Genomic DNA, 13,488 nt, shown 5'->3' with positions numbered 1-13,488 from the left:
CATGACATGCTGTCATGTATATATATATCCCTTTGTTTGCCAAATTTTAGGTGTTAGCAAAATTTCAAATTGCTACATGTCATGCTCATTTGGAGCATCAATTATAAACAACTTCTGATTATCCAGAGGGAGTTAACTAGTTTAGAGATTAAAAATCTAAATAATACATTTCTGAAAAAATGAAATCGGGGGTGGCTTCATAGTGTAGTGGTTAGCATGTCTGCTTTACACGCAGAAGGTCCTGGGTTCGCGCCCCTAGTGGAGCCACAGACCATACCCCAGGGGCGCCAAGCCCCAGGTGCATGCTGCAAGTATGTGGGAGGAGACACCTTGCCTTCAGAGATCCATTTCTTAAGGGGAAACGGCAACATCCATAGGTCAGGGCTGGAAGGGGACGGGGAATTAAAGGGTGGAGGGGAATGAGATTGTCATAAATCAAATTCTGAAAGGGCAGAAAACTTATTTACAATAGCGTCTCTTATCTGTGGGTATACATTTTAAGACCCCCCAGTAGGTGCCTGAAACTGCAGATAGTCCCAATCACTATATATATATATACACACCATGTTTTTTTCTGTATACACATACATACACTTTATAGCTTCTCTTTCACATATCTGAATTTCCAACATCACTACTCTTGTGCTTTGGGCCATTATTAAGTAAAATAAGGGTTACTTGAACCCAAGCACTGCAATGCTGCTAAAGTTAATCTGCTAACTGATGGGCAGGTAGCATATACAGTGTGGATATGCTAGACAAAGGGATGATTCACCCCCTGGGCATGATGAGTGGAACGGTATTGAGATTTCATCATACTACTCAGAATGGCGTGCAATTTAAAACTCATGAATTGTTTACTTATGGAATTTTCAATTTAATATTTTCAGACCACAATCCGTGGGTAACTGAAACTCTGGAAAGCGAACCTACAGACAAGGGGGGATCACTGTAAATGCAGCATTACGCATGTTGCATTACATGCATTACTTATCGTGAGCATCTATCTTGTAACTTTCAGGTACAGCAATTACAGTAACATTTATTGAGAGTTATTTATGTGCCAAGCATTATGCATGGCTTAGCTGAGGATGCCTCACCCCCAGGAACACTCTGGGGCAGATACTGTATGTTTCACAGATAAGGAAACTGAGACCCAGGAAAGTGAACCAGCTTGTCCAAGGTCACATCCTGAGGAAGACAGGTCAGAACCCCATCTTCAGCACTACAGTACTCTTGCTCCCTGTGCCTCTGCACAGAGCCCCTTCCAGAACAAAGCTTGTGGCATAAGGGAGGACAGGGGCGGCTCTGGCTTCCAGTCCTGCCAAGCTGGGCATATGAGAGCAGACACCTTAGGTGGGAAGAGAGAAGAGTGGGAGGGCACATGAAGGTGGGATTTGGTCTCTTTGTAATGTGGATTCTTTTTTGATTATCCAGAAAGAGAGAATTCGAAGAAGCACAAAATAACAGACTGTTATAATGGACAGTAACTTTTTGGCTGTTTTGCCTCAAGCAGTTCGTGAAATGCTATTAGAGATCCTCAGTCTGACATCTAAAAAACCCTGAAATCCAAAGTTTTCTAAGCTCGTTGTAGACAAGAACTGACCTAAACAGTCATGAGACCATTTATCGACATTGTTTATCGCACTTAGTACAAATATATTTGTATTCCCATGCACAGTCTTTGAGTATGGGGTACTGCTCCAGACACAGCCGTTTTTCCTCTGTCCTGTCATTCAGCAAACATTTAATGAGCACCTACTATATGCCTAGCTCTCTAGGCACTAGGGTTACAAAGGTGACCGACACATGTAGTCCTTGCCTTTGTGAAGCTTAAATCTTAAATTCTACTGGGGGAATGAATTTAAAAAACAGCAGGTAAACAAAATAATTATATTTTATTAGACATGCTACAAAGAAAACTAACTATAGGTATTGTGTTGAAATAGAGAATGCTGGAGGACTCCCTTTAGATAAGATGATTAGGGAAGGACTCACAGGTTAGGGGACTTAAGTTGAGACCTAAATGTGAGAAGGAGCCAGATCTGCATAGAGTCTGGCAGGGAGGAGCAGCAGGCTCAAAGCCTGAGGTAGAAGAGAGCGCAAGGAACTGGTGGCAGAAGACCACCGTGGTTATGAATAAGGAATGAACCTCTTTGTTCCTAAAGGTTTTTCCTCATTTAGAGTCATTTCCGTAGGAAAGATGCCCAGAAGCAAAATTATAGGGTCAAAGGATATCAGCCTGTGGAAGACTCTCAGTATATATTAAATTTGATTGTGATTTTAAACTCAATCTGTGATGTAGTCTAAAACTAATGAAAAGTGTGCAGTGGAGTACATAGTATTCTATAGTTGTGTCTGTTGCAGATCATGTGCCTCTTAGATAATATTACCGAGTATACCAAAGATGTGTGGGTACCAGGGATAATTGTTGAAATGGGCATCTTAGCATCTGGACTGAAGAACAATGGCCTCTCTTCTCCCACTAGGCTGTGAAGCTCACCAGCTCTCGAACCCAGCTACCTTATGAGTATTATTCACTGCCCTTCTGCCAACCCAGCAAAATAACCTACAAGGCAGAGAATCTAGGTAAGTTCTCTCTCACTGCTGTCAACCTGTCCCGAGAGGACCCCGGATCTTTTCGTAATGATACCCTTACGTAGCACTTACTGTGTGCTAGATGTTGTTCTCCACGTAGTTTACATACATATTAGCTTATTTGATCCTCATAACGGTCCTCAAGAGGTGGCTGCCGTTTTTATTCTTATTTTACAGGTTAAGTGACTTGCGTCTGTTTATACTGTTAATCAGTGTCTAGGCTCGACTTGGAATCCACATAGTTAGGCCTCAGACTTGGCGCCCTTGACTATTGCTCAGACCAGCTCTCCTTTGATTTCTAAATATCATACCGTCTCTCCTGTGGCTTCTGTAACCTGTTCTGCTTTTAACCGATTTCTCATTTGCCCCAAGAATACTTGCCAGTGATGGTGCTTGCAGCTGCAGCGTTTACCCTCATGGATTACAGTCCTAACCTTACCACCAAAGTTTGCAACGAAACATTTTGCTTTTATTATTTTCTCATTGCTCTAGTATATCAGTAGTTTTTGGAAACAAATGATGCTCTATTTATAGCATTCTATTTTTAGTAGTGATGTTCCATTTACAAAATATAATAATTCTTGATTGCTAAAAATATCAAATCCTAGAAAATGTAGCATTCCTACACATGATGTTAATATTGTTCTCGAACAGTTGTTAGCCAAAGATTCATTTGATGAATCTGATTTATATAAACATTTCTGTTATATTAGGATTAGAGACAAGTTCTGTTTAGAAATAACTCTAAGAACAGTTTTTATATTTTCACATTGAAAACCAGTCAGATTTGCTTCAGCCACAAAGAGCATGTTTATGTGAAATTAAATTAATGCTGGCAGTGAACTGCACTTTTTTTTCTAAATGAGAAATGGGTTAAGAGAGAGAGTGATCACCTCTGGCCTTAACATCACCATAGTTCTTGCTAAGTTGTGCAAGACTCATCTCAAATAATGCGTGAAGCACCTAGGGCAGCGTCTGGCACAGTGTTCCATAAATAGCAGCCATCTTATTCTAATTCAAATAATTCTCCATTTGACAGAATTTCAGGCTTAAAGGAAAAGACATTTGGAGATGTCTATTCTGGACACAACTATTAGTACTTACTCTGTGCCTGTCTCAGTATTAAGTCCTGGAAGTAAACATGTGAAAAGATGGACCCCCTTACTTTAGGAACTTAAGAGACGTAACTCTTTTCTGTTAGGAAGGAGAAAGGAAGAATCAGATTCAGAAGCAGGCCCCTGAAAGGACTGCCTTCTCTATCAGGGCTACCCATGGCTCAGATGTTTCTGGAACCCCTAGCTTTTAAGTACGTTTACTGCTAGGTATTGGATGTCCTAGATCAGCTGGAGACAGGCCTTGGAGCCAGTTTAACTGAAAACCGGCAGCACCACCTGTCTCTCAAGTCTTGCCTCATACTATTGAACCAGAGAGATTGGTCTCAAGGCCTGGGCAGACTCCCGCTATCTGGGCTCCTTCTCCCACCTGCCTCTTACCTTTCTTTTCTCTCCACACCATGCTATGCTCCAACTACCTTGCCTCACTGCCTGAAAAGCCTGACCAACTTGGTCCTCCAGGCCTGTTGACATCAGGCCCCTCACAGCAGCTCCTCTCTTCTGTGAGCTGCCATGGATTCATTGGCAGCCCAAGGCTCTGCAATTAGACACATTTCAGTGTGATACTGGGTGACCTTCACCTCTCTGAGCTTCTGCCGCTTCTTCCATGAAGCTAAGAAATGTTTCTGCCTATTAGAAATGGAAACTTCTGTGTACAGAATTTATTCTGCCATATTTCTCATTCCATCTTTGCATAGTGCCTCCCTTCACGGCCTAGTGGCCTTTTGAGCATAAGGGTTATGTCTTACACACCTCTTTCTCTCCGCCACTTCCGACCCAGTGCCTGACACAGTAGACATTTAGTAAATGTTAGCATCCTGCTGAGTGGAGCAGAAGCATCCATGGTTGAATGCCAGTTAAATTGTAAATCTTGTATTCTACATTATCATCATCATCATCACTGTTAATACTTATAGGGCTCTTCATATGAGCTGGGCACTCTTTGAAGCACTTCTGTGCTTTAACTTAGTTAATTCTGACAACTCTATGATGTAGCTACTCTTCCTATTGAGACACAAGGAAATGAAGTCACTTGCCCTAGGTCACTCATCTAGTTAGTGGCAGAACCTAGGAACTCTGGACCTAGAGTTCATACCCTTAAGCACTTCACTCTGCACATTATCTTAGTTGATTCTTTAGTAACTCTGCACACCCCATTTCATAGAGGGAGCAGCAGCTTCAAGGTTCCAAAAGACTTGCTCAGGTCACGTGGCCAAGAGGTGGAGAAATTAAGATACTACGCCAAGTTTTTATACTCTAAAGCCAGATTCTATCTGTTGCCCCAGGCTGCTTTCTGTAGAAGGGCACGGTTGGACTGCCTGCGACCTGTGCTTGTGATTATCACACTGATGGAGATTCATCTCATGGCGTGTGTGTGGGAGCATCTGTGGTGGATGTACTAGAGTACAACATCAGACCGTCTTAGAGGGTCCACATTCATAGCTTGTTCATTTAGCCTGGCTGGCTACCTGCTGCCAGCTTTAAAAAGTTTAAAAGAATACTTCTGTATTAGAAATGAGCCATTCCAGACCAGTATGTCCTCTTTCTTGGTTTAAATTTAATTTTTAAATATCAAAGTGATACCTGCCTTACTTGGACTGCAGCCCTATTCCTCTCTCTGTGTTTTTCCTCTCCTTGAGTGAGCTTGTCAAACTGTAAAGAAGTGGACAGTAGGGCATGGTATGGAGGAAAGAGCCCAGTTTAGCAATATCACAATCCCCTCTTGTGACCGTGAACAAGTCACTGTCCCTGTCTGGTTCTCAGCATTGTTATCCGTAAATGGCAATGGATGACCTGAATCATTTCAGCAGTGGACCATGCAGATGTCTTATTAGTGTCCTTGTTTTCCACTGACCAGTTCTTCCCTGAGTTTTACAGACTCACCTGCATTACTAGTTTTTTAAAATGGGAAAAGAGGAAGAAGCCTTCATCCAGGCCCCTCTTTGTTCTCTCTCCCTCCTAGTTGGCCTTATCCACACTTGCCAGGATTGCTGTGTTGCGTAGCTAAGTGGTACCCCTGCAAGGGTGCAGCTTGTGATCCTGCTGCTTACCGTCTACATACCAACAACTCCCAGCTTCAGTCAATAGCCTTGACCCCTCTGCTGAGCCTTATATTTGGATATCTGTCTACTTGACATATCAAGTCAAACTTGACAAACTGAAACAATGCTTTCAGTCTAAATTTGTTGTTCTTCCTGTTTTCCTACTTAGAACCTGGTTGTAGAACCTTAGTCTTTCCAATATACACCACTCCTCACTCATCCCTTTTACCAGTACCAGGTCCTCTAGATTTCACTTCCTCAGGAACTCCGAATCCATGTACTTGTTTCCACACTCATCACAACCTCTCATCCAGCAACCCATCATTGCCCTCTTGCGTAACTGACCCCCAGCCATCACCCCCAGCCAGTTCCTTGCATCTTTCATGTTTGTTTCACAAAACATCCTAAGTGATCTTTCTATAACTAGAATCAGATAATGTCTTCCTCCATCCCTGTTAGAAACCCTTCATTGGCTTTTGTTGCTCTCTGGATAAAGTTCAAACTTCCAGTGTGGCACACAGGCCCCCTGAGATCCATCTCTAGCCCATCTCTCCAGCTCACCTCAAGCTGCACTCTCCCTTGCTCTCTGCATTGCAGCCATACAGGCCTCAGTTTTACTGTGCTTCCCCCACTCTCAAGGAGTATTTGCACATACCATTCCTTCTGTCTAGAATATTCTTCCCTTATCTTTTTACCTAGTTAACACTTCTTTTTATTTACAGCTCATGTCAAGCATCACTTCCTCAGAGAAGCTTTCCTAGATCCACTCCCCCATGTCTAGAGCAAGTTCCTTTTGTTATACGATATATTCTCATTATCCTGATTATTTAATCTAAGTCTGTCTTCCTATTAGACCATAAGCTCCATGAGTATGTCTATTCAACATTATATCTTTAGGATGCCCAGCACATAGCCAGTACCCAGTATGTGTTTGCAAATGAATGAATGAGAGAATAAAGACTAGGCAGAGTGCCATATCAAATAGGTCCACATGGGTAGGCAAATGTTAGACCGGTGTGTGTGCAGACATTTGTCTTACCCGTTGGCTTTGGTCTGTCTCCTTCAGCTTGCCCCAGTTTCATATTATCACAGTAGAGTTGTTAGAATGGCTCAGAATGAAAGCACCATTGGGTTTAGTTGATAGTTCCTAACTGCTTGGTACCTGCTAACGTGACATCTGGCAGCAGATTACTCTGAGGTAGGCATGCAAGGGACATGCCAGTTTATTAAGTAAAAAGATGCTTTTGCTAAAAATCGCAGGTGATGGATTTTACCCCACTTTCCCTCCCTGCCTGAATCAGAATCTGAAGACACAGAGATTAATAGGAAACATTGTCTGCCCTTAAAGAGCTCATAGTTAAGGAAGCAGAAACTTAATATATCACTGCTGTGCAAAGTCACATCATTGACATAAGAAAAAGTGCGGAGGTAATGCCGATGATGAAAATAGTATTTGTTGCTGCCTACTCTGTGTCTGGTACTTTATTTCTCACTGTAACCCTGTGAGGTGGATACTTTTATCTCCATTTTACAGATGAGGAAATTGAGGCTTACTGAGGTTAAATGACTTACTAAGAAGGCTAAGAGAGTAAGTGATGAAGCCAGTGTTCAGTAGCAGGCAGACCTCTCTCTCCACCATTGAATGATGCTGCCTTTGTGCAGAGTGAAATCAGGAGGGAGTGATGAGCTCTGTCCTGAAGAGGTCAAGAAAGGCTTCTCAAGAGTGAAATAGAAGCTGAGCTGGAAGTGTGAGGGGTTTCCCAGGAACTTGGGCCAGGAAATTGCACTCTAGGGCAAAGGATTCCAGAGGGGTGGAGTGAAATGGCATGTTTGGTGAGCTCTGAAGGGTCTAGCGCTACAGAGCACAACCTGGGAGGAGAGATCAATGGGTGGGAGTCAGAGGGCAAGCTGAGCCCGAACAGGTCGGGTAGAGCATGGAGTGCCAGGCTACAGAACTCCTGAGGGCCCTCTCAGCCCTGTTCTCTGTGGTTCTGCTGACTCCAGCAACTGCAGGGCTGAAACTCTGAGCTCCATCTGTCTCTCTTACGGCAGGAGAGGTGCTGAGAGGGGACCGGATTGTCAACACCCCTTTCCAGGTTCTCATGAACAGCGAAAAGAAGTGTGAGGTTCTGTGCAGCCAGTCCAACAAGCCAGTGACCCTGACCGTGGAACAGAGCCGGCTTGTGGCTGAGCGGATCACGGAGGACTACTACGTCCACCTGTAAGTCGTCCTCTGCTCCCTGCCAGCCTCGAGTTCACATGGGGAGGGCACTGATGGGAGAAGCGGTCCAGAGGGACTGAGCGGGGCCTTGGGTTTCCAGCATTGCCGACAACCTGCCTGTGGCCACCCGGCTGGAGCTCTACTCCAACCGTGACGGCGATGACAAGAAGAAGGAAAAAGATGTGCAGTTTGAACATGGCTACCGGCTTGGCTTCACGGATGTCAACAAGGTAGAGTGTCTTGGTGTGCTCAGAGGGCTGCGGGAGCCACACTCCAGTCATGAGCACTTGGGGCCTCAGAGAAAGGGGAAACATTTAACTTTAGGCTTATAACAGAAAAGATGAGCCTAGCTGAGGCAAATTCTTCCTCATGCCCCTGAGCAAAGCTCTGGCAGATGCTACACAGTAGGTGCCATAGCCCCTAAAAACTCATTTCATGTTTATAAACCCCCCCCCCCCAAATCTAAGAACAAGAACATTTTTTGAGGCACAGCCCCTGACCTCAAAGAGCTGTCATAATCAGAAAGAGAATTGACAGTGTAAGACCTTGAATCCTAAGTTCCAGTACCATGATGGTCAATACCAGAGGAGTTGGGAGATAGCTCATTTTGCATTTGGGTTGTCTTGGAGGAGGTGGGCCTTAAAAAACAGGTAAGCTTGAGCTGAGTGGAGTCGGGAGTGGCATTCTAGTGAATACCGTGAACAGAACTGCAGTGTGGGGACTGTTCATGGGGCAGGGAGGGCTCAGGGAGACCAGGCGAACTAATGTGTCTGAGAAGATGGTGACAGTCAAATGATATAAAGCCTTGAATGCCAGGCTAAGGGATCTGAGCTCTTCTTTAGTGAGCCCCAGGGAGCTCCAGAGTGTTTCTGAGCAGAGGAGAGCTATGAGGGCAGTGTTTTTGGAAGGTTGGGACAGCTGAGCCTGTTGTACATAATGCCTAGAGTGGTCTCCTTGAGTAAGTTTCTGATCGTTTCTTGGCTACTAGTTATTTTGTTCTCTGTGTTGCTCAATTTTAGATCTACCTGCACAATCACCTCTCATTCATCCTTTACTACCATCGGGAGGACCTGGAAGAAGACCAGGAGCACACATACCGCGTCGTCCGCTTCGAGGTGATTCCCCAGAGCATCAGGCTGGAGGGTGAGTGGGGAGGTATGACCAGAGGGGCAGGGCTGGATGGGCCTGGGCTTTCATACCCAGGGTTTTCTCACACTTGATTCCCGAAATGGCTAATAGGCCCTGGTGTAGCATTTGGGCCCAGCCAAGGTAAGGTCACTACATTTCTGTTAGAGAAGGTGGGGAGCAAGGGGAGATCTGACATCTGTTGTATCCTGGCTTATGTGGTGATAATAGATTAGGAACCACAGACTCAGGTTGGTGACTTGGATGAGCTCAAACAGCAACTTGGGGCTTGGCTGGGCCTCTCATATGACCCAGCCAACTTCCTCTGAGTTGAAGAACAGAGGGCAGAGTACAGACAGAGCTGTTGGGCAGCCGGTTTCTATGTTTCTCTTCCTTTGCGTGAATGATTGGCATATACTAAAATTTGCTCAGGGGGAGCAGACTTAGTCCAGTTTTATCTCACCTGTCAGCACTTCCTTACCGCAGGCATGCTTTAATTGAGGAGGCCTGGCCTTTTGTCCACAGCAGTGGTGGGTTTCTGGGGGGTTTTCATTGGTTTATTTTGTTTTTAAGCTATGGAACCTAGTTTTCAAACAAAATTGTACACAGAAGTTTCATATAAGATGTCCTATATTTTCACAGCGCCAGTCTCCGTCTCCTGTGCCTGTCATGAGCATAGCTTTATGTTTATCGTGATTATTTTGACATCATGTCTCTGCCCCCTGGCTCTTTAAGGTTGGACTGTCTCCTTTTCTCATCATTTTATCTCCAGTGCAGTACCTAGCACTTAAGAGGTGCTTATGATATGTTTGTTGAATAAATGGACAGATACCAGGATGAATGAATGAGTAAATGAAGAAAGCATCCAAGCGAGTAAATTACTAAAGTGCCAGAACTCTGGGGACTGAATGAATGAGTAAACATGTGATAGACGAATCTATGTTGTTTTGCATATTGAGTGAGATTGATTGAATGAGTAATGAGTGTTTGAATTGAGTGAAGGAAGGTTAATTAATTAAATGAAGAACTCAGAGTTCTCCCCCACACACACCTCTCTGCAGCCCCTAAGGCCCTTTGGAAGGTAAGGACTCTGGGGAGTGCAATTTTAAAACTACTGTTGCCAGCTGTTCTTTCAGCCTTCACTCAGACCCTGGATGCCACTCCTTCAAGCAGCTTCTGAGGCCACCCCCCAGAACAGCCCTTGGATAATGGCACCAGCCCCCACAGGAACAGACTGAGTCTCTGTCTCTCACAGACCTCAAAGCAGATGAGAAGAGTTCGTGCACCCTGCCTGAGGGTACCAGCTCCTCGCCCCAAGAAATTGACCCCACCAAGGAGAATCAGCTGTACTTCACCTACTCTGTACACTGGGAGGTGAGAAGGGGCTGAAGTCCATAACAGGAGGAGGGTTCTGGTCTGGGCAGGACTTTTTTAGCAGGACACCTGACTCTAAGTGCTTATCATCCCACCCCCTACCAGGAAAGTGACATCAAATGGGCCTCTCGCTGGGACACTTACCTGACCATGAGTGACGTGCAGATCCACTGGTTTTCTATCATTAACTCTGTCGTGGTGGTCTTCTTCTTGTCAGGTGAGAGATCTGTGTGTTAGAAAGTGGATAGGACGAGGGAGTGAGGGATAAGGGGCTGAGGCATCACATCACTCACGGGGGACTTGTAGGGTGTTCTCAGGGCCGAGTGTGGGTCAAAAACAGACCTTGGGACTCTGAGCCAGGTGTCAGGTATACAGAGGTACACAAGATTTGGTCTCTGCTCCGGAGAGCTCCCTAGGGGAGACAGATGGATCTCATGCACACGTTCAGTCAACAAGACTTCGTTGTCTCACGTTCTGTGCAGGCACTGTGCCTCGTGCTGGGGATATGGCAGTGAGCAAACCCAACCCAGTCTCTGCCCTTACAGAGTCTGTTCTGGTGGTGGAAGAGAGAAAGTAGTGGAGTAATCAGTGCTATGAAGCAGATAAACAGGGTAACCAAATACATAGCCCTCGAGGAAAGGGGAAAGCCTATTTTAGATAAGACTTCTGTGAAATGAGGAGGAGCCACCATTCAGAGACCCAGGGAAAGACTGGTCCAGCAAGGGCCACAGCCCTGTGGTGGGATGAGCCTGGCCAGAAATCTGATAGCAAAAGGGTGGTGAGCAGGGGGCAGGGTGGTGGGCAGAGGCGGAATGAAACTGATGTATTATGAGAAGTAAAGATAATGCCAGCTATTGTTCATTAAACATTTAACCCATGGCTCAGCTGCTGTGCTAATTAAGAAGCATTTTATAAGTGTCTCAGTCCTTGAAGTCCCATAAGCTAAGCCTGAAAATGTTAAGTTAGTTTGAGGTCATACAATCCATTGTCTTAACCACTATACTATGCTGCCTGAAGAGGTAAACGGGGTGAGGGCGGGGAGCTCTGAACTGTTTGGGGTATTGAAAGGCAGAGGTGCTCAAGGTGAGTCTTGAAGCGTGAGTAGGATTCAGGGCAGAATGGGACATTCCAAGCAAAAGGATCGCCTGGGTAAAGGCATGGAGTTGAGAGAGAGGTGCAGCAGCAAAAAACCAGCAGTAAATGAGAAGGGAGCCTGGCAGGACCAACCCATGAAGCAGCTGGGGTGCCATTATCCCTAGAATTAAAATCAGTGACCTCCGGCTGCCCACACTCATCCTAGCAGCAATTTCCTTCCAGGTAGCTGGGGGTACAGCTATGCCTAGGAAAGGACCTGAGGTGGCTACATAGCCATTTCACTGGAGGAAGTCACATGCCAGCTGTCACTCGGTGAAACACCAAGCCCAGGAGGGCATGCAGCACAGAAGACTTGGTTGGCACTGCTGAGGACCCTTCCTCTCTTGTTTCTTTTAGGTATCCTGAGCATGATTATCATTCGGACCCTCCGGAAGGACATCGCCAACTATAACAAAGAGGATGACATTGTACGAGGTCTTGGCTGGGGAGGAATGGCCTTGGAGTGGGAGGGCAGTCTAGCAGTAGGGCTCTAGGCCTGCCAGTCCAGGAGGGGTGTTTGTGTGTATATGTTATCATTTATGGAGTAAACCTTTAAAATATTGAAAAGGGAAAAAAAATGTTTAATGACCCAGAATGGTGGGGGATAGGCTTTTTAATGTCTGAGCATAAAAGTAATGGAAGAAATTACACAAAGAAAACTTGATGAATTTAACATTAAAAATTTAAAAACCGTTATGCATGTCAGAAAATATAAACAAAAACAAAAGTGAAATGGCAAAACAGTGTTTGCAACACACTTGGAAAAAATGATATGATTTTTTGAAAGATTGGTATAACATCTCTTAAACAATCTAAAATCTCTAATGTTATAATGAACAAAAAATTTAGAGGATCTGTACATGGAACAATATATATGGCTAGTAAACGTGAAAAACTACTTTTACCTCAGAGGTAAACCCCACAATTACAGATTCAAACAATCATGAGATGACAGTTTAGAACTTTAAATTAGCACAGTTTTTTTTTTTTTTTCATATAATACTAATTGTGGGCAAAGTTAACATGAAATAAGCACCTTCCTGTGCCACCCATGCAAATGTAAACTGGTAGTTTTCCAAAAATTAATTGGCAGTACATATCATATAGTACATACTGTAAAATAGTTAACTTGTTTTGACCCAGTAATTCTTCTAGAATTTTACTAACGAAAGTATCAAAAACATAAAGACGTGGCCTAGAAATAGTAATTGCAGCTTTGTATATAATCTAAATAAACTGAATATAGCCTAATATTCCATAATAGTGGATTGCTTATGGCACAGCTGTACAATGAAAAAAGTACACAGACATTAAAATGGTAATTGGAAAGAATATATATAAGTATGAGGAAATGCTCATGATCAGACATCAACTGAAAATAACAAGTACTCAGTAAATAAAATATCCCAATTTCATTGTTTGGAAATTATGTATATTATATACACATACATGTACATAAAGGACTAAAGGAAATGTATTAGAACTGTGGTATCATTAAGTATATAAATCATTTTCTATAACTTTTTGGGGTTTTTTAATCTTTGAGTGTTCATGAGTTTTATCTTTTGCTTAGTCTTTCTAGATTTAAAAAAAATTTTCAACAGTAAACATTTATTACTTTTTGTTCACTTGAATATCATGCCATATTCCAAAAGCTTTTTACTTTTTTTGTTATATAAGGAGGAGCACATATTACTTTTATAATCATTAAAAAAACTGTTTATATGTCTCATCACCCAAAAACTATTGCAGTTAACATTTTAGTATGTTGATGTTTACATTACTTTTCCATGCATTAAGTTTGTGGAATTTAGGGATCTTTTTTCCTTTGTATGTAGCTGTAAGCCTCATGATTGTGCCCTCGTCCCATGTGACAGTTCTC

At 43.6% G+C, this 13,488-nt stretch overlaps 1 protein-coding gene across 2 annotated transcripts in view; it reads left to right on the top strand.

Annotated features, from left to right (window-relative positions):
• TM9SF4 (transmembrane 9 superfamily member 4) overlaps nucleotides 1–13,488 on the top strand; it is a 47,830-nt gene that overhangs the window by 20,416 nt on the left and 13,926 nt on the right. For both annotated transcript variants that reach the window (XM_036229533.1, XM_036229534.1), the window contains exons 3-9: nucleotides 2,490–2,589; nucleotides 7,805–7,973; nucleotides 8,074–8,203; nucleotides 8,993–9,116; nucleotides 10,354–10,472; nucleotides 10,578–10,689; nucleotides 11,964–12,034. In XM_036229533.1, coding sequence (XP_036085426.1) covers nucleotides 2,490–2,589; nucleotides 7,805–7,973; nucleotides 8,074–8,203; nucleotides 8,993–9,116; nucleotides 10,354–10,472; nucleotides 10,578–10,689; nucleotides 11,964–12,034 — 825 coding nt within the window. The remainder of the gene's footprint in view (nucleotides 1–2,489; nucleotides 2,590–7,804; nucleotides 7,974–8,073; nucleotides 8,204–8,992; nucleotides 9,117–10,353; nucleotides 10,473–10,577; nucleotides 10,690–11,963; nucleotides 12,035–13,488) is intronic.

The sequence above is a fragment of the Rousettus aegyptiacus genome, unplaced genomic scaffold (genome assembly GCF_014176215.1).
Source record: "Rousettus aegyptiacus isolate mRouAeg1 unplaced genomic scaffold, mRouAeg1.p scaffold_m13_p_12, whole genome shotgun sequence".
NCBI classification, from domain to species: Eukaryota; Metazoa; Chordata; class Mammalia; order Chiroptera; family Pteropodidae; genus Rousettus; species Rousettus aegyptiacus.
This window is presented reverse-complemented; position numbering and strand designations above follow the sequence as displayed.